We start from the raw sequence: 19,186 nt of genomic DNA, 5'->3' as shown, positions 1-19,186 counted from the left end.
CTTTCCTGCATGAGCTGGCTTTGAACAATCATCCTCAGATCTCAGTAAACTGTGTAACTAGGATTATAGCTTTGAGTCACTAATACCTGTTTTTAAATGGCCTTTTAAGAAAGGCTACCTGTATGGGTTCTCAATCTTCCATACGAGTTTTGTTTTTTTCCACAACATATGCTATGTTGGGTTCTTGCCTGTCCAAGAGAATAAATATAAATCATAATGAGCCATGTACATTATCAAAAAATACTCAAGACCATTTTGAATAAGAGATGGCACTTGAAAATTTGATACATTTTAGTAGACTATAAGCCATATCTTTCTTTTGCCAAAAACAAAATTTGAAAGGAATGCGATAATTTTCTAAAGATGCTAGCTTGAAGGGGCTAATGGTTAGATCTTAGATAATTTTTTGTGTGTGCCAGTTGCTGGGCTTGAACTCAGGGTCTGGTTGCTGTCCGTGAGCTTATTTGCTCAAGGCTAGCACTCTACTGCATGAGACACAGCTCCATTTCCAGATTTTTGCTGGTTAATTAGAGATAAGAGTCTTACAGACTTTCCCACCTGGACAGGCTTTGAACCAAGAACCTCAGTTCTCAGTCTCCTGAGTAGCTAGGATCACAGGTGTGAGCCAACAGTCTCCAATTAGATATTGGGTAATTTTAACAGTAAAATAATGACATGAATAGGTCATAACATATTGAGTAATATAAGGATCCATGAATATATGGGGATACTAAAGTACAATATTTTTGTGCTGGTCCTGGGGCTTGAACTTGGGCCTGGATGCTGTACCTGAGCTTTTTTCCCCAAGTCTAGCACTCTACTACTTGAACCACAGCTCCACATCTGGCTTTTTGGCAGTTAACTGAAGATAAGAGTCTCGTGGAATTTCCTGCCTGAAAACTGGAAAAGTTTTAAAAGATAAAGCTTTTTTATACATCAGAATTTAAACTTATGAATGTACAGAAAGTGATATAAACATAAACACCATTTTACAACTCCATTAGCAAAAATTCATCTGTGCAAGCATCAGTGGATACTAACACCAATTGGCCAGACTATTGGAAAAATGAGGAGAAATGTGGCAGATACCACTTTAACCAAGGGATCAAGTTAGCCTCAATTATAATGTGACAAAGCAATCTCACACTGTTGCTCCTGATACAATTCCTGAGAAAGATTGTAGTGAATACTTATAACCTTTCAATATATATTTTCAATATAGGTTTAACATTCTCATACTTGAAGCAAGCTTCACTCATCCTTGACAATTTCCAGTTCTACATTACCCTTAGTTACTCAATCCGATTCAGATATCTGACTTAACACAACTTTTTTCTGCTGACCATCTCCTTGTGGGACAGCCAGAAACAATCTATCTGACTGGTTCTTCTGACCCACACACCTTACATACTGTTAAGATACTGCACAGAGACTACTTCTGAGTTGCAGCATGATCTGTAATTTCCTTTAAACCCACCAATTAAAATTCCCAATGGGGCCAGGTGCTTGTGGCTCACACCTGTAATCCTAGCTACTCAGAAGGCTGAGATCGGTTCAAAGCCAGCTGGGGCAGGACAGTCTGTGAGAATCTTATCTCCCATTAACCACCAGAAAACCAAAAGTGGCACTGTGGCTCAAGTAGTAGAGTGCTAGCCTTGAGATAAAGGGTTCAGGGATAGCACCCAGGCCCAGAGTTCAAACCCCACAACCGACAAAATAAAATTCCCCATGAAAATCCAGTTTGGATAATGACCTGGATCCAAAAAGTGTATTAGCCTATGGGTTGTGTAAACTCTCTTCTCTTTTCTTCTCTCCCTCTCTGTCACACACACACACACGCATGTGAACATATGCTACTTGGCCTCTGAGTATATGCATCTGTGTGTACCATTTATTACCCCTTGTCAAGACCGGTAAGTAGTAAAATCTTTGTTTCCACTTTGTTTCTCTCTTAATCATTGAATGAATAATCTCTATCCTAAGAAAAAAGATCCTAAATTTAAGTAAGGTAGTATGTCTGCCCAAAACACATAATCTAAATCTCTAAAATGAGAACCATGTTGCAAAACAACTATCTACATTCTTCAAAATTTAATGAAACTAACATGAAAGACTAACAGAAAGGCTGAAGATCTGTTTTAGATTAGAAGATACTAAAGAGATATAACAAGTGCTAATATGTGATATTTGGTTAGAATCTGGATAATGAAAAAAGCTAAAGGAAATAATATTGGGTTTAATGGATAATTTGGAATATGGCTTCTATATCAGATGTTAGGCACACTATTACCTTATTATCTATGTGCTTCCTTTCCAAAGTTTCAATTACCTAAGGGACCTGCTGTTCAAAAATATTAAGTGGAAATTTTAGAAATAAATGAATCATAAGTTTTAAGTAGTCTTTATTACTACAGATTGTTAAAATTATCTTATTTCACTTTAGCTGTGATTCTTTTATTGGTACCATTTATAGATCTTATTTAAGGTTTAAGGCACCCTTTAGATGTACCTTGGGAGTATCCCCTCTAGAAGAAGGGGGATACTATACTGCACCAATAGAAAATTTTAAAAACATATTAATTAGATGTAATGTTCTTGTTCTTAGACAAGGGTAACTGAAGTACTTAGAAAGAGTACATGAAAGTACATGAAAGAGTCATGGTATCTATTACTAATCCTCTTAGCAAAAAGTGTGTGTATGTATATACATGTCATATTTAGTGTGTATGCCTATGTGTGTGCAATGGAAGGGAATAAGTAAGAAAAGAGGAAGAGAGGAACAAGGAGTGAGAACACAGTGTGACAATAGGTGAGAGAAAGAAAAGCAGTCAGAATAGCATGAAATTCAGTAACTTTCTAAGAGAACAGTTTGTTTAAATTAGAAGTTGATGGGAATAGGTAAATGGTGATTTAACAATATTCCTTTGGAGTATTTACATATAAAACAATATGAAATCTAAATTTTGCTTGAATAATCAATGATAGATGTTGGAGGTTAGGATTAAAGGATGTACATGAAACTAGAGCTAAGTGCTGGCAGCTTATGCCTGCAAACCTAGCTATTAAGGAGGCTGAGATCTGAGGATTCAGGTTGGAAGCCAGCCAGGGCAGATTCTTATCTCCAATTAACCACTAAAAAGCCAGAAGTGGAGCTGTGACTCAAGTGGTATAGTGTCAGTCTTGAGCAAAAAAAGCTAAAGGACAGTTCCCAGGTGCTGAGTTCAAGCCCTAGTACTAGCTTAATTTTTTTTAAAGAAACTAGAATGTGTTGATTTTCCTTGTTTCTAGATGAATGTTATATGGGAATTTATTGTCGTCACTTTCAATTTTTTCCCCACAACATGAAAACTTTTTTTTAAATAATGTTTTCTAATGCTTTTAGATCTAGACCAAGAACGCAATGTTAAAACCTTTCAACCATCCTCTATAACATCAAAGTCCTAGATTTATTCAATTTATCAAATACTAGCTCCAAAGAGTTGGACAGGATTATGTTGTTGAAGACACAGAAGAGGTATGACAAGTCTGCCACTACTATATTCTGCTTCCAAGTTTCATTTTATTTCATTTCATTAAAGAGAGAACACAGGTCACTAACCTTGCCCCGCCAAAGTAGCCATCCTGCATTTTTCGGAGTGCTGCCAGGATACTTGAATTCAAGCTAGTTCCATCTTCATCTTGAAATGGAGAAAATTTTATAACAATCTGTGGTTATAATTTGAAGTAGATAGAAATCTCTGAATTATTCAAACTTACATTCTAGTGATGATGGTATAAATGAGACACTATTCATTGACTAACCTGCATTTTAACAATTAGATGAACACCAAAAACACTGAAGAATAAAAATAAGGGACTTTGAACAACAGAATTTCTCAAAGTTATTATCTTATATAACGTAAGTATATAGCACAGTGCCTGCTGACAGAGGGTTTAATGATGACTGCATGTTGACAATAGTAACAACAGCAATATTAGTGCTGAGCTCTGTGAAAGTCCTTTTATATATATTCTCTCTCATAACAAGATTTGGCTTACGTGTGTGTACACATACAAAACATTTTGGAAGGCTGTTTTTGTGAATGTGAACATACTGCATATTCTCTTTTTATTTGTGTCTTCTAATTTATTCTTTGTAATAACTAAAACTGATTCCATAAGAGACATTCATATACTTTTTATTTATAATCAAAATCATAAAATCTCTTGTATCTTCCTTTCTACTTTGTTTATAATGTCACTTAGCCAGGATATGCTCTGTTCACCTTATACGTGGATCAATTTCTTTGATATCAGTCTCTTCTCATTACAATGAGTACTGTCACTAGCCAATATTTCTTCTTGAACTTCACTTTCATCATGGCACTCCTTACCCAAAAACTTTTGAGAATTTCAGCCTTCTGAGAAATTTTATGTTAAACATCTCTGCCTATTTACAAGGTATTCATAATCATATCTTATTAACTGCTCCAGTTTTGTTTAGAATAACAATAACCAAAGCCCACTGTATTCTGGCTGGTCACTACAAGGGCTCATTCCTTCCTACAAGCCTCAGTCATGGTATTTTCCTCTTACTTAAGGCCCTGTTCTTCTTCTCTCTTACTTTCTATTAATAATTCCAGAAAGCTTTCATTATTCCCATCTTACTTGACAAATCATTTTCTCAATCACTGTCTGGTTTTAGTTATCCTGTAGGAGAAGCATAATGGCTGGGCAAACTGGTGCATGCCTGTCATCCCAGTGACATGGGGAAGCACAAGTCAGAAGACCAAAGCTCAGGCCAGTCCAGACATAAAGCAAGACATTACCTTGAAAATAACCAATATGAAAAGGACCCAGACCCAAAGAAACATAGGTCCCATGGTTTCCCTTATTTGCAATATCTAGTATATGTATGAGTCAAGCAGAAAAGGTCAGATAATGTGACGTTAGGAAAATGAACCCTTAAATATGTATTTTAATGTTTTTTTTCTTTCATGCATTTGTTTCTAACGCATTTATAAGATTATCTCTTTGTTGCTTTTTATGTCTCTCCCCCACAGTATAACCCCTGCTTTCACTATATTTGATGTCAGTATAACTTGTGGAGGAGATGGGGAAAAACAAGTCATTTAAGGATACAGGTGGACCTGTTGCAACAATGAGAAGTACAAGTTGTCATGTCAAAAACGAGCTTTACAACATTGGTGCGGGCGGGGGGGGTGGGGGGGGAGGCGGGGAGGATTGGGTGGGGGGGGAGGCTGGGAAGGGATGTAAAGGGTAAACAAAGGAGGAGGCTGCAATGCTTGCTAAGAAATGTACGCATTATCCTGCCCATGTAATTGTAACCCCTCTGTACAGTGTGTTCACAAAAATAATAATAATAATAATAAAGAAAGAAAGAAAGAAAGAAAAGGACCCAGAGACATGGCTCAAGTGGTAAAATGTCTACCTAACAAGATAAAGGCCTGAAATGTAATCCCCAGTACTGCCACCAACAAGGTATCCTTTTTGTTTTGTGCAGGTGGCTCACACTTGTAATCCCAGCTACTCAGGCTGAGATCTGAGGATAGTGGTTCAAAGCCAGTCCAGGCAGGAAGACTCCTACCACCATTTAACTGCCAAAAAAGTCCAAAGTGGAGGTGTGGTGCAAGTGGTAGAGCACTAGGCTTGAGCAAAAAAAGCTCAGGGACAGTGCCCAGGCTCTGAGTTCACACCCCAGGACCAACATCAAAAGAGGGTACTTATTTGTCCTAACTAAAGAAGAAAGACAAAAGAAAAAAGACTACCGTACTTCTTCAATTCTAGTTATTATTAAGCACTTTAGAGATGTGATAAATTTCCTACCAGTCTGTCTGGATTTTGAATGATTTATGATAAAGGATTTGTCTTTAATGAACAAAAATTCTGTGTACTGGGCTTGGAATGTTGCTTAGTGGTACAGTTCTTGCCTAGCATGCATGAAGCCCTGGATTTGATTCCTCAGTACCATATAAACAGAAAAAGCTGAAAATGGCACTATGCTTCAAGTGGTAGAGTATTAGTCTTGAGCAAAAGAATCTCAGGGACAGTGTCCAGGCCCTGATTTCAAGCCCTAGGACTGGCAAAAAAAAAAATCTGTGTACTTTGGCTGTACAACCAGACCTTTGAAAACAACAGTGGAGACACAGAAAGAGAACAGTGGATACAATATTGGCTTGAGTCCTCCAGGAACTGAGGAAACAATAAAGCCTTTCAGTCGGTTTCAAAGAAGCAGTATCAGGAAGCCCAGCCAAAAATAAAAAAGGAAAAGGAAAAGCCATTTCACTTTTTCCCTGATAGATTTTTACTACTTTAGTTAGACAGGCTTTGGAAAGAGAAACCTAGGAACTTAACTATAAAATATTGATGTTTAGGTCAGGCATGATAACACATACCTGTAATTCTAGAACTCAGGAGGTTGAGGCAGGAGGTTTGAAACTACTCTGGGCTACATAGAAAGCGCTGTCTCAAAAAAAATTACAAAGAGACTAGTATCAGAAATGTGAATACCTTTGAAAATTTTACACAGCTGTGAAGAAATCCTGATGCTCTGTAATACTAAAATATGTGGTATAACTGTCTATAAAAATATTGCATGAGGCTTGGGAAGTTGGCTCAGTGGTAGAGTGGTTGTCTCGCATGCATGAGGCCCTAGGTTCGATTCCTCAGCACCACATAAGCAGAAAATAAGATGGAAGTGGCACTATGGCTCAAGTGGTAGGGCACTAGCCTTGAGCTGAAGAGCTGAAGGACAGCGCCCAGGTGCGCGCGCGCGCGCACACACACACACACACACACACACACACACACACACACACACACACACACACACACACACACACTGTATGAACTAGGAGCTAGTGGTTCATGCCTGTAATCCTAGCTATTCAGAAGGCTGAGATCTGACTCACAGTTGTATGAATATACTTTCTGCAAACTGCCTTAGAAATCAATTATCTAAAGTAGTCCCCAACCAAGTTATTTTCTGCTTCTTTTAATTATGGCTCTCAAGCTTTTAAAACATTATCATGCAATTGTTTCATACTTATTGTCTGTCTTCATTTTCTAAAATACAAGCTCCATGAGAGGAAAAAAACACTTCACCTATCCCATGTATCATTCTCAGTGCTCAGAAAACTGCCTGGCACAAAAAAGGAACTAATAGGCATAGCTGAAAGAAAAAGTCATAAGTAGCAGCTCATCGTTAACTCTATAATGGTAAAGGACTAAATACATGATTTATTTAAAAAACCCCCACATTTCATGAGCATTGGGCCCTTACCAAGCATGGTGTGCAAGATGGGGAAGGTGATGGTGGGCTGGCCTGTCATCCTCCAGCGGCTACAGAGGTAAGACAGGTCTGTTCTGAGCATTTCAACTATCATCTTATTGTCCAGAGCCAGGTAGAACTGTTGCTGGTCTATAAACTGAGAAAAAGAAAAACATTCAGAAGAATGTTCTCTCATAACTTATCAAATAGTGTTTTAAAATGTGTGCATATTCTGTCAGACAAGGAAGATGACAGTTCAAGGCCAGTGTGTGCCAAAAATTATATCTCAATCAATAAGTTGAGGGAGGTGTATCTGCAATTTCAGCTCTGTGGGAGGCTATAGGGTTGTCCAGGGGTTTCAAAAAAGTTGAGACTCAATCTCAAAAAATAACCAAAGCTGAGGGCCAGGCTCAAGTGGTAGAGCCCCTTCCTAGCAAGCATGAGGGCCTGAGTTCAAACTCTAGTACTGAAAAAATATTCATATATTCAAAAGGTATACAAGATGTCACCAAAGCAACAATACTCCCAATTTAATGTCTAATACTCCCCAAGAACATAGCAGTCAAGTGATACATATAAAATATTGACATTTTCTTTTTATTTTATTTTTTTATTTTTATTGTGAAAATATCGGAGAGAGGGGTTACAATTACATGAGCAAGGTAATGAGTGCATTTCTTATCAAGTATTGTTGCCTCATCCCTTCCCATTTTCCCCCCTCCTCCCCTTCACCCCGCCAAAGTTGTAAAGTTCATTTTTTACATAACATCTTGTACATCTCATTGTTGCAATGGTTCCACCTGTATCCCTATTTAAACAATTTGTTTTTTCCCTTCCCCTCAACAAATTATACCAACATCAAATACAGTGAAAACGGGTTATACCATGGGGGAGGGACATACAAAGGAACAAAAAAGTATCTTATAAATATGTTAGAAACAATAGCAAAAAAAACATTTGAATCCTTATTGGGGTTCATTTTGCTTAACATCAACTTATCTGACCATTTCTGCTTGTCTCAGACATACCAGATGCCCCTCAGTATATGAACAGATCAAGAAAATGTGGTATACATACACAATAGAATTCTATGCCTTCCATCAGAAAGAATGACATTGCCCCATTTGTTAGGAAATGGAAAGACTTGAAAAAAATATTGATATTTTCAAAGTGTGCCATGGCTTACCAATCTTTTCAAGTACATACAGGTTCTTCCTTTCTTCCCTTTCTCTCTCTCTCTTCCTCCCTCCTGTCCTTCATTCATCTTTTCCTTACTCCCTCTTTCCACTCCATCCTTCCCACCATGTAGCAGCCTCCTTCCTTGATAGGGTCTTACTGTGTATCCCAGGTTGCCTGCCTTGGCCTTCCAAGTACTGGGATTACAGATAAGCACCATCAGGCCAGGCTTGCTTTTCTTCTTTTAGTAGATGAAAACAAGTCTCAGACAATGCATGGTATAGTAAAAAAATATCTGGCTAGCAAATGTAAGGGCAGGAATGGAGTCCAGGATCCATTACTCTTTTGTCTATATCTACCTCCACTGCACTATTAGAGATGTAAGATAACAAACAAGGAGTATACGTACATATATGATTATACACACATATTTTTTCTGGTGCTAGAGATAGAATGAAATACCCTCTGCAGGTAAGGCTAGTGCTCTACCAAAGAGCTACATCCTCAGTCTTTGGTGCTTTGGACAGGGTCTACTGTGTAGCAAAGGCTGGTCTTGAACTTGTGATCCTTCTGCCTCTCCCTATCAAGTACTAAGAGTACAGGAGTGTGCCAGCATGCCCACTTCCTATTCCAGATAATCATTTCTTCTCACTATATACACATATAATTGAGCTTACTTGCTACTATAATGTAGGTTTAAATGTCAGACTAACAAAATATATAAATAACATCTTATAAATAACACTTTGCTTATTAGATATTAAACATTTTCATACACATGAAAAGGCCCCTACCCAAAGAAAATATACAACTTAGTAGCTGAATAAAAAGATTGATTTCACTTATAAAGAGCAAAACCAGTTTTAGCTTAACTTTTAAAAGTAAGGGGAGCTTTGAAAGTACTATAGCATTTGTTAAAATCTCTAGTAATTGGGAATGTAGCTCAGTGGCAGATTGCTTGCTTTGCAAGCAGGGCACTGGGTTCTATCACAAAAAATCTCTAGTCACAGTTATTTGGCAGAATTTGATGCTACAAGTTCATTTGAGTTTAACTTAACAAATAGTTAGTGAGCAACTTAATATGTGCAAGGCAACATGGAACTCTGACTTAGCCCAATTCCACTAAATGCTTCATTTCTCATTTCTGCAATCTCTCTCCCTCTCCAACCATTTTAATATATGCTCCAGATTATGTTGCCCACCTGTGGAGTGAAAGTAAAGATAGTCTTCCGAATGTCATATAGTTTTGAAGTTCCAAGCACTCCCATGAATCTATAGGGTCGTCCACTGAGTTTCATTCTGCTGTTGCACCCTGATGTAAAATGGAGATACGGTCAAGAGATTTTTTTTTTTTTTGGTCAGTCGTGGGGCTTGAACTCTGGGCCTGGGCGCTGTCCCTCAGCTCTTAGCTCAAAGTTAGTGCTCTAACACTTGAGCCACAGCGCCACTTCTGGTCAAGATATTTTTAATGCACAAATCAAAGCAAGAAATACTTTCCACATACAGATAGATGTATGCATATATAAAGAAACATAAATACACCTTATTCCCTTAAATGCCTTCTTTCCACAGTTTAACATTTTAAAATTGAAATCTATAATTGATGTAGTTGAATTTCTTTTATTGTTGCAATACCTCTTATAATGAAATTTATAAATTTATCCACATACTTTGTTTCTAAAAAAAAGTTCATTTAATCACATAGGATAATACTACACATGTTATTAGATACTTTTCCTCCCAAAATACATATTAAATATCCTTTCATGTCAATATTACCAGAAGTCCTACTAATTCTTTTTTTTTGGCTCGAAAATATTTTTCTTTTGTATTTAATTTTACCCTTTATTTTATCACTGCTATTCTGATCAATACGCTATACTTTTAGAGAGGTTTCACTTATGGGGCAGGGGAGAACTCGAGAAGTATTAATACCTTGGTCATATTCCACACCCACTCAGTAAAGTACAATATGACCTGAAATTAATATCAAATCTTTCCTTTTGCTGGTTTCTTTTTTATTGTACTGAAGTATGTATAATATACAAAAAAAGCCAGCTGCTGGTGACTCACACCTGTAATCCTAGCTCTACAGGAGGCTGAGATCTGAAGACCGTGGTTCAAAGCCAGCCCGGGCAGGAACTTTTGTGGTCAAGGCTAGCATTCTACCACTTGAAATAGCTCCACTTCCAGCTTTTTTTTTTCTGTTAATTGTAGATAAGAGTCTCACAGGTTTTCTGCCTGGGCTGGCTTTGAACCACAGTTCTCAGGTCTCAGCATCCTGATTACAGGAATGAGCCACTGGCACCCACCTTGTTTTTCTTTAAGCTAATGGCACAGTAATTTATTTAGTATGGAAAGTCCACCACTAAATTCAGAAAATAAATTAAGTGAGTACTGATAAAATGAGGTATTAGCTCAAGGAATTTTTGTATTACCAACTAGTTCATTACATGATGAATTATTAAAATACCTGAAAAATTTTCATAGTTATCATTCTATATAAAATTAGCATGTGTCAAAAACAGAAGTATAAATTCCAAGACAGTAAAGGACTCATTAGTTAAGTTTGCATTTGAAATAAAGATATGTTGTCTTAAAATATCCATGTCCTGTGTACCAAAGGATTCATAAAACACACCTAAAATTACCATGCTCACTCAGTAAAGATAGGTGTAGAAAAGTGGTTCCTAGAGAATAAATTCTTTCTTAAGCAGTTTAATAAATTAATACAAGATCAAGAAGGAAATAAGTGTACAGAAATTTATTAAGAAATGCTTTGACTTTATAGGTACGCTATTCTCCTTACCTAAACTGGAATAAATGTGGCTGAGGATACGAGCCGGTTGGACTCTGATGGGATACACTTCAGCGATGGTCTCCACATCGATTCCTTTATCCTTTAAAATGACTTTGATCTCTTCAGTTTCAGCTAGAATGGAGACTACAATGAAGAAAGATGTGGTCAAAAAAGGTTTTATTTCAGTAGGTAACTAAAAAAACCTTGGGTCACATAATTTCTTTTAGTTGGGGAGGCGGGGAGAAAGAGGAAGAAATAAACAGCTACTGAAGAACTTAGATTTTCCCAGGTACTTCAGATTATTTAAATTGGAAAGGAAACAGATGAATCGGGTAATATGCTGTGCTTTTTGGCTAAATACCTTTGTGCTTCCAGAAAATAGCACACTTTCATTCTAGCTAAGATTCCATGCTTAAATGGGAAATAAATCATGGTGAGAAGGTTTACAAAGCATTGGTAAAAAATGATTTTCTGGACTCTTTTGGGTCTGTACACTTAATGCCATCTGGTTATATGGGAGCAATAAACAATATCCCAATGACAGAAATTTTCCCCATAGAAGGGGTGTAAACTGAGGGTAAAGACTGGAGTCAACAACAATCTGTAGGTATTAAAATTTTAGAAGAGTTTTAGAGGGGTAGGAATGGGAGGTAATACTTCTCTAGACCCAGAGCTTGCTAAGCCTGCATAGCTCCCATTTCTTCCACTTACAGCCTTGTCACTGAAGTGCTAGGCCTATTCATAAAGGAAGAGGTCAAGTTGGCTCTCTGATTCATATTTTTTCTTTCCCTCTGTGGGTTGGTTCCTGGTAGGAAACAATAATCCCAACTAAGACTTTGGCTGGCTTGATATTAAGCACCAAGGTCAAACATTTCCTTTTCTCCTGCTCTTCTAATGTCAGTAGTTGTATGCTAATGAGTTCATGGGCATGAACCAATTGCTCCATTCCAGATAATCAGTATTGGGCAGGGGGCAGGGGCAGGCAAAGTCTAGTTAACGAAGTGCTACTTCACTTTTATGTGTTATTATTCTTTTGGTCTTTTTTCTTTTTTGGCAACCTCATGTTGAGGTCTGAGCCAGGGTATATAAAATATTGTGTTTACAGAGTTCCCTGGGACTAATATCATCTTGATTGCTTCTAAATGAAGCATGTAAGAGGAAAATGTGCAAAGGAAATGTGATAGTATATGAGAACAGTCCAGGGAGATACATGTGGTCATTCATTCATTAAAAACATTTACTAAGTACCTAAATAGATGAGGTACTGTGCAATGTAGTAGGGATATAGAAATAGATAAAAATAAGTCTCTCCCCCAAGGAGATCACATTGTTATGAAAATGGAATATATATGAATTGACTATAAATTAAGGTCCTGGGTAAAAGATATATGCCCAAAACTATCCAGTCTGAGGTGGGAAGGATGGTTTCAGGAAAAAGTATACTGAAAAAGTCAATGTATTCGTTTGAAATAATCAACAAGTTAGCCAAGAAGTACATAGAAAGGGGATACCAGTTGAACGTCTTGGGTCCAGAGATGAAAAGTGCATTTGCACAGGGGGAGACTAGGGAGAAGCCACAAAGATTTTAATATTGCCATGGCAACAAAGGACCTTACATAGTGGCAAAAGAAATGGAATGTGGAAAGGTACATAGATTACACCATCATAGAAGATACAAATGTCATGTTGGGATTTTTATTTCCAAACTCTATTTTACAGAACCTCAGAGTATGCTGAGGAATTATAAAAAGTTCTTTAGGGGTGTGTGTGTGTGTGTGTGTGTGTGTGTGTGTGTGTGTGTGTGTGTGTGTGTGTGTGTGTGTGTGTGTGTGTGTGTGTGTGTGTGTGTGTGTGTGTGTGTGTGTGTGTGTGTGTGTGTGTGTGTGTGTGTGTGTGTGTGTAGGAATTATAAAAAGTTCTTTAGGTGTGTGTGTGTGTGTGTGTGTGTGTGTGTGTGTGTGTGGTGCCAGGGATTACACCCAGAGCCACAACCATGCAAGTGCTTCTAAGACTGGGCTACAAGCTGGGCATTTGTAGCTCACACCTGTAATCCTAGCTACTCAGGAGTCTGACATCTGAGAATCATGATTAAAAGCCAGCCCAGCATAAAAGAACTAGAGCAAAAAGTTTAAGTGGAAGTGTATTGCAAGTGGCGGAGCACCAAGCTTGAGTGAAAATGCCCAACAAGAGCACCAGTCCTGGAAGTCAAGCCCTAGTATTAGCACATACACACAAAAGACATTCCTAGTCCATCAAAAGTTCTCCATAGCAGAATGTGGACTGTGATTGTTCAGTGATGAGAAATGAGTATGAGCCAAGGCCAGAGGTTATATCATAAAGATCCTTGTAAGGAATATTAAGGAAACCTACAATGGGAAACCCCTGCAGAGCTGTAATCACAGGGATAACATACTCAAGCTGCACCTTAAAAAGATGATACTTGGCTTGAGAAAGTATAAACTGATTACTTCCATCTGAGCAACAGAAGTTATTAAGTAAAAGAGTAAATGGGCAGAATATATTTGGACTACACTAAAGACATAGTGTAGTAAAGAATAGTAAAATATTTATTACTATAACCTAGGTGCTCATGGCTTACACTTGTAATTCTATTTACTTGGAAGGCTGAGAATGGGAAGATTGTGGTTCAAGGCCAGCCTGAGCAGAAAAGTTCACAAGGCCCTTTCCCAACTCATAGATGAGCACAGTGATTCATTCTTATCATCCTAAGCTATGCAGGAGTCAGGATCATGGTTCTAGGGCCAGCCTGGTTAGAAAAGTCCATGAGATGTCATCTCAACTGAACTAGATGCTATGGTGTACATCTATCATCTCAACTACAGGAAGCCAAAAATAGGCAGGTTGTAGTCCTAGTGCATCCCTCTATAGGAAGTGACATCATTTCTTAAAGATGACCACTGCAAAACAGGGCTGGAGGTATAGCTCAGTGACAGAGCACTTGCCAAGCCTTGAGTGAGGCCTTGAGTTCAAATCTCAGTACTGCCCCAAATTATTGCTGTAATATAAGAAGGTAAAGCTGATAGGCAACATTAAGATCATGCTATTGGTACTATAGAAAACTGGATGGATTTCACAAGTATTTCATAAGAAGCTAGAATTTGTTAACAAATTTGGAAGCAGATAATGAGAAAAGGAAACTTGAACTGGAAATATTCCCCGAGTGTGTGTTCCTGGGAGGACAGCATGCCATTTAATGACACTGGCACACAGGAGGAATGGCAGGTGTGTGTGATACAGCAGAAGGGTGTAGTTGTAGTTGATTAATTTTAGTCAGGCTGAATAGATAGTGCATGGGAGACATCCAAATGGGGCTATCTTAAAGAAAGCTGCTATAAACTGGGCACTGGTGGCTCACATCTGTAATCCTAGCTTCTTGGAAAACTGATATCTAAGGATCATAATTTATAAGCCAGCCTGGTCAGGAAAGTCACTGAGATTCTTTTTTCTTTTTTTTATTTTCTTTTTTCTTTTTATTTTTTTGGGTCCGGTCGTGGGGCCTGAACTCGGAACCTGGGTGCTGTCCCTCAGCTCTTCAGTTCAAGGCTAGTGCTCTACCACTTGAGCCACAGCACTACTTCTGGCTTTTTTCTTTTTGCTTATGTGGTGCTGAGGAATCGAACCCAGGGCCTCATGCATGCAAGACAAGCGCTCTACCACTGAGCCACCTTCCCAGCCCCCTCATTGAGACTCTTATCTCTAGTTACCAGCAAAATGCTGGAATTAGAGCTGTGGCTCAAGTGGTAGAGAGCTAGCCTTGAGCAACTAGGCAGGCCCTGATTTCAAGCCCCAGGAATAACACAAAAAAAAATAGGAGGAAGTTGCTATACATTCATGAGTCATTAACACAGAAAGGGGAAAATACATAGAAATGAGAGAAGAAAATGTAGAATATAATATTAAGAATAGGATGGGAGGTTTCTTATGCCTTATATTTGCTCTATGGCATAACTGGTGATACCAGCTTCTGAGAGTAAGGAAACAAGTAAGTAGTTGAGAAAAGGGAGGTTGGAGTAAGATGCTGAAAAACAAGCAAATTTTCAGAGCAGTGGGCTAAGGACAGAACTCAAACCTTTAACAATAGTTAAGTGTCAAAGAGAAGAAGGGTAAGGATACAATGAGAACAAACAGTGTTTCATATAGGTTAAAGGAACCCCAAGAGAACATGGCATGGCAGACAACATGGAAATTAAGAGTTTTCAGAAAGATAATGATAAATAGAACTGAAATATCCACTGATACAGATATGAAATATTTACTGAAATTGATAACACAAAGGTCACTAGTAACTTCATCAAGAACATTTTCAGAGTAATAAACCAAATTATAAAGGAGAGAAGAATGAATGGAATATGAAACGGACAGAAGTTTGGACAAAAAAAGTAAAAACTATTTGGATAACTAGAGGAAGATGAACATGTCAATAGATGGAAAAAAACCAACAAAAATAGAGTGGCAAATTTTGAATATTTTACCCGAGTAAGTTTCCACAAAAGGCCAGGAAAGAGAATAGCATCATATATCAGAAGGGGAAGTTGGGCTTCAATAGGAGTACAAGCTTTTTCTGAGACTACAGAAAAGGAAGGAAGGGCAAGTATGACTGTTAGGGTGGGGAGGATTGGGAAGCTGACAGAATATAATGATCAGGCACAAATCATGCTAAGAATTAGGCTCAACAATGGATAGAATGAGAAAACAGAAGTTGTTTGGATTAGTGTTTGAGAAGGACAAAAATGTGGATGATGATAGCAACAAGGACTAAGAGAAGGTTGACTTGGAATCTGTGTCTTTTCAATACTACAGTATGTTCATTTGATATTTTTCTCCAATAGCTTTAGCTGGCCAGAGATAGAATAACTAGGGATACAGGTAGACCCATTACAACAATGAGATGTACAAGTCATTATGCCGAAAAACGAACTTCACAACTTTGGCGGGGAGGGGGGGGAGTGGAAAGGAGGGGAAGGGGAAACAAAGAGGAGGCCACAATGCTTGATAAGAAATGTACTCATTGGGGCTGGGAAGGTGGCTCAGTGGTAGAACACTTGCCTTGCATGCATGAGGCCCTGAATTCGATTCCTCAGCACCACATAAGCAAAAAGAAAAAGCCGGAAGTGGTGCTGTGGCTCAAGTGATAGAGTGCTAGCCTTGAGCTGAAGAGCTGAGGGACAGCACCCAAGCCCAGAGATCAGGCCCCACGACCGGACCCAAAAAAATAAAAATAAAAAATAAAATAAAATAAAATAAAGAAATGTACTCATTATCTTGCCCATGTAACTCCTCTGTAGAGTATTCTAGAAAGAAAGAAAGAAAGAAAGAAAGAAAGAAAGAAAGAAAGAAAGAAAGAAAGAAAGAAAGAAAGAAAGAAAGAAAGAAAGAAAGAAAGGAAGAAAGGAGGAAAGGAGGGAGGGAGGGAAGGAAGGAGGGAGGGAAGGAAGGAAGGAAGGAAGGAAGGAAAGAAAATACAGACTTTACTCATTATCTTGCCCATGTAATTGTAACCCCTCTGTACCGTATGTACACAAAAAATAAAAATAAAAAAAAAAGAAAAAAAAGAAAATACAGACTGTAAGATTGGCTTAGGGCTACAATTTTTCTGATACATCTAACAGTATTGTGATGCATTGAGGAGTGAGGCATTTTGCTGATCAACCATGTAGTCAAGAAAGAGCAAGTGAGGAAAAAAAAACCAGAAACAAATATAATGGGAAGGTATGGTAGTGTACACCTGTAATCCTAGCCACTCAAGATGTGAAGATCAGGAAGCTTATAGTTCAAGGCTAGTCTCTGCAAAAGAATTTGCAAGACTACTTTACAACTAGTAAAAAGAAAAGCTTGGCATGGTGGTATATACCTATCTATAATCTCAACTACAAGAGAAGCTGGAGGTATGGCTCAAGTGGTAGAGCATTTGTCAAGCAAAGTGCCCTGCACTGAAATCTTAGTACCACAAGGGAAAAGAATGAAAGAAGAATAAAAAGAAGTGACATGAACCTAGTAGAATACTGGAAATATAGCTATATAAGGTGAAATGATCCCAAAGTTTGATCTTTGTTGTGAGTAGAGTAGAAGGATAAGGTACTTAAGACATGGATATCCAAGAATCTTGAGACTAAAAATGTCACATGGCATCTATGTCAATGCTAAAATATATTTTTATGGTAGAATTTGGGGAGGAAGAAGGCTGTGAGCTCAGTCTCTACGTCTTCAATGAATAAATCCATTACAGCAACTAGGACATCAATATAGCTGAGTGTAAGCCTCAATGCAGAAGAAGCTTTCTCATGGAAAGGAAGCATAATGGTCTTTATCAAACGCTTGTTAAAGACAGTGATAAGCCAAGCCTCTGTAACACATAGAATTACAAGTATAGGAAGCTTTAGAAAATAAGATTCTTGCCAGGTACCAGTGGCTCATGCCTATAATCCTAGCTACTCAGGAGGCTGAGATTTGAGGATCATGGTTCAAAGCCAGGCCAGGCAGGAAAGTCCAAGAGAGACTCTTATCTCCAGAAAACAGGAAATGGTGCTGTGGTTCAAGAGGTAGAGTGCTAGCCTTGAACTGAAGCACTCAGTGACAGCATCCAGGCCCAGAATTCAAGACTCACAACCAACAACAACAACAACAAAAAGAAAATAGGATATTTGATGTCAGTATAATTTGTGGAGGGGAAGGGGAAAAACAAATCGTTTAAATAGGGATACAGGTGGACCCATTGCAACAATGAGATGTACAAGTTGTTATGTCGAAAACGAACTTTACAACTTTGGTGTGGGAGGGGGAGGTGGGGGGGAGCGGGGAGGATTGGGTGGGGGGCAGGGGGAGGATGGGAAGGGATGGGAAGGGGAAACAAAGGAGGAGGCTACAATGCTTGATAAGAAATGTACTCATTATCTTGCCCATGTAATTGTAACCCCTCTGTACAGTATTTTCACAATAAAAAAAAAAAGAAAATAGGATTCTTTTTTCCCCATAGAATCAAATCTAGAGATATTTTAAAGAAGCATCACAGAAGGGCTTAATACTATACTATATAGTGATGTTGGAGAGTCAAAATCCATCTCAAGCATAAATGGAAGGAGGAACATTAAGCAAATACAGTCATTATATTCAATGTACTTTATGTGAAAATGGAGCTATGTAACAAGGGTGAGGATAAGAAGGGGAAAGATGGAAGAGAATGATGGAAAGGATGGCATTTATCAAGATGCATTGTACTCATAAACTGCCTTCTGGAATTGGAACCTCTCTGTTACAACTACTTAATAAAAATAAATAATTAAAAAAACAATAATCTCAAATTTTTATCCTAGGAAACTAGGCCAATGGTGCTACCACTGGAAGTTATAAGCAAAGGAGAAAGAACTGATGTTCTTAGGAGAGGTAAATGGATTGGGATGAAAAGAGAAGAGATCAGTGGTAGAGATATTTAGTAATTAAGTATTGAGACTAGAAGTCTTCATATGTTAAAAAAAAAAACATCTACAGTTTTGCAATAAGGAGATGACCTCAAATTTAACTTGATTATTAGGAAAAAAAGTAGATCTTAGACGTACTCTCCAATGAGATAATGCTAGGAGGTGGCACTAGTAAACAATACAGAATATGTAAATACAGAACTATTAGAATATGAGAGTAGGTACAGAACCAGTAGAAGGTTATAAAAAGGAATTCTAGCAGAAAAGGTGTTTAAGAGAAAACAGAGATAACTAGAAAGCTAAAATGTCACAATTAAAAGTTTCCAGGAATATAAAGTGCCACATAGTATCTTGGAATCCTCTAAAATCACTCGTCCTTCATTTGTTTGATTATCAGTAATTCTGAAACCAAAATGAACTAAAAATTACATATTTTTGAAATTTAACTAAATAAAGATGAAGGCTAAACTTAAATCACTGGCCAAAAAAACCTCTGTCTTGAAG

General features: G+C 37.9%; 1 protein-coding gene across 6 annotated transcripts in view; it reads right to left on the bottom strand.

The window, feature by feature from the left end:
• Phka1 (phosphorylase kinase regulatory subunit alpha 1) overlaps window positions 1-19,186 on the bottom strand; it is a 129,312-nt gene that overhangs the window by 55,353 nt on the left and 54,773 nt on the right. For all 6 annotated transcript variants that reach the window (XM_042694854.1, XM_042694855.1, XM_042694856.1 and 3 more), the window contains 4 exons: window positions 11,256-11,390; window positions 9,649-9,758; window positions 7,283-7,427; window positions 3,599-3,677 (listed from right to left, as the gene is read on the bottom strand). In XM_042694854.1, the coding sequence (XP_042550788.1) occupies window positions 3,599-3,677; window positions 7,283-7,427; window positions 9,649-9,758; window positions 11,256-11,390 (469 nt within the window). The remainder of the gene's footprint in view (window positions 1-3,598; window positions 3,678-7,282; window positions 7,428-9,648; window positions 9,759-11,255; window positions 11,391-19,186) is intronic.

Source organism: Dipodomys spectabilis, unplaced genomic scaffold (genome assembly GCF_019054845.1).
Source record: "Dipodomys spectabilis isolate Male_0828 unplaced genomic scaffold, ASM1905484v1 ptg000176l, whole genome shotgun sequence".
In the NCBI taxonomy this organism is placed as follows: Eukaryota; Metazoa; Chordata; class Mammalia; order Rodentia; family Heteromyidae; genus Dipodomys; species Dipodomys spectabilis.
This window is presented reverse-complemented; position numbering and strand designations above follow the sequence as displayed.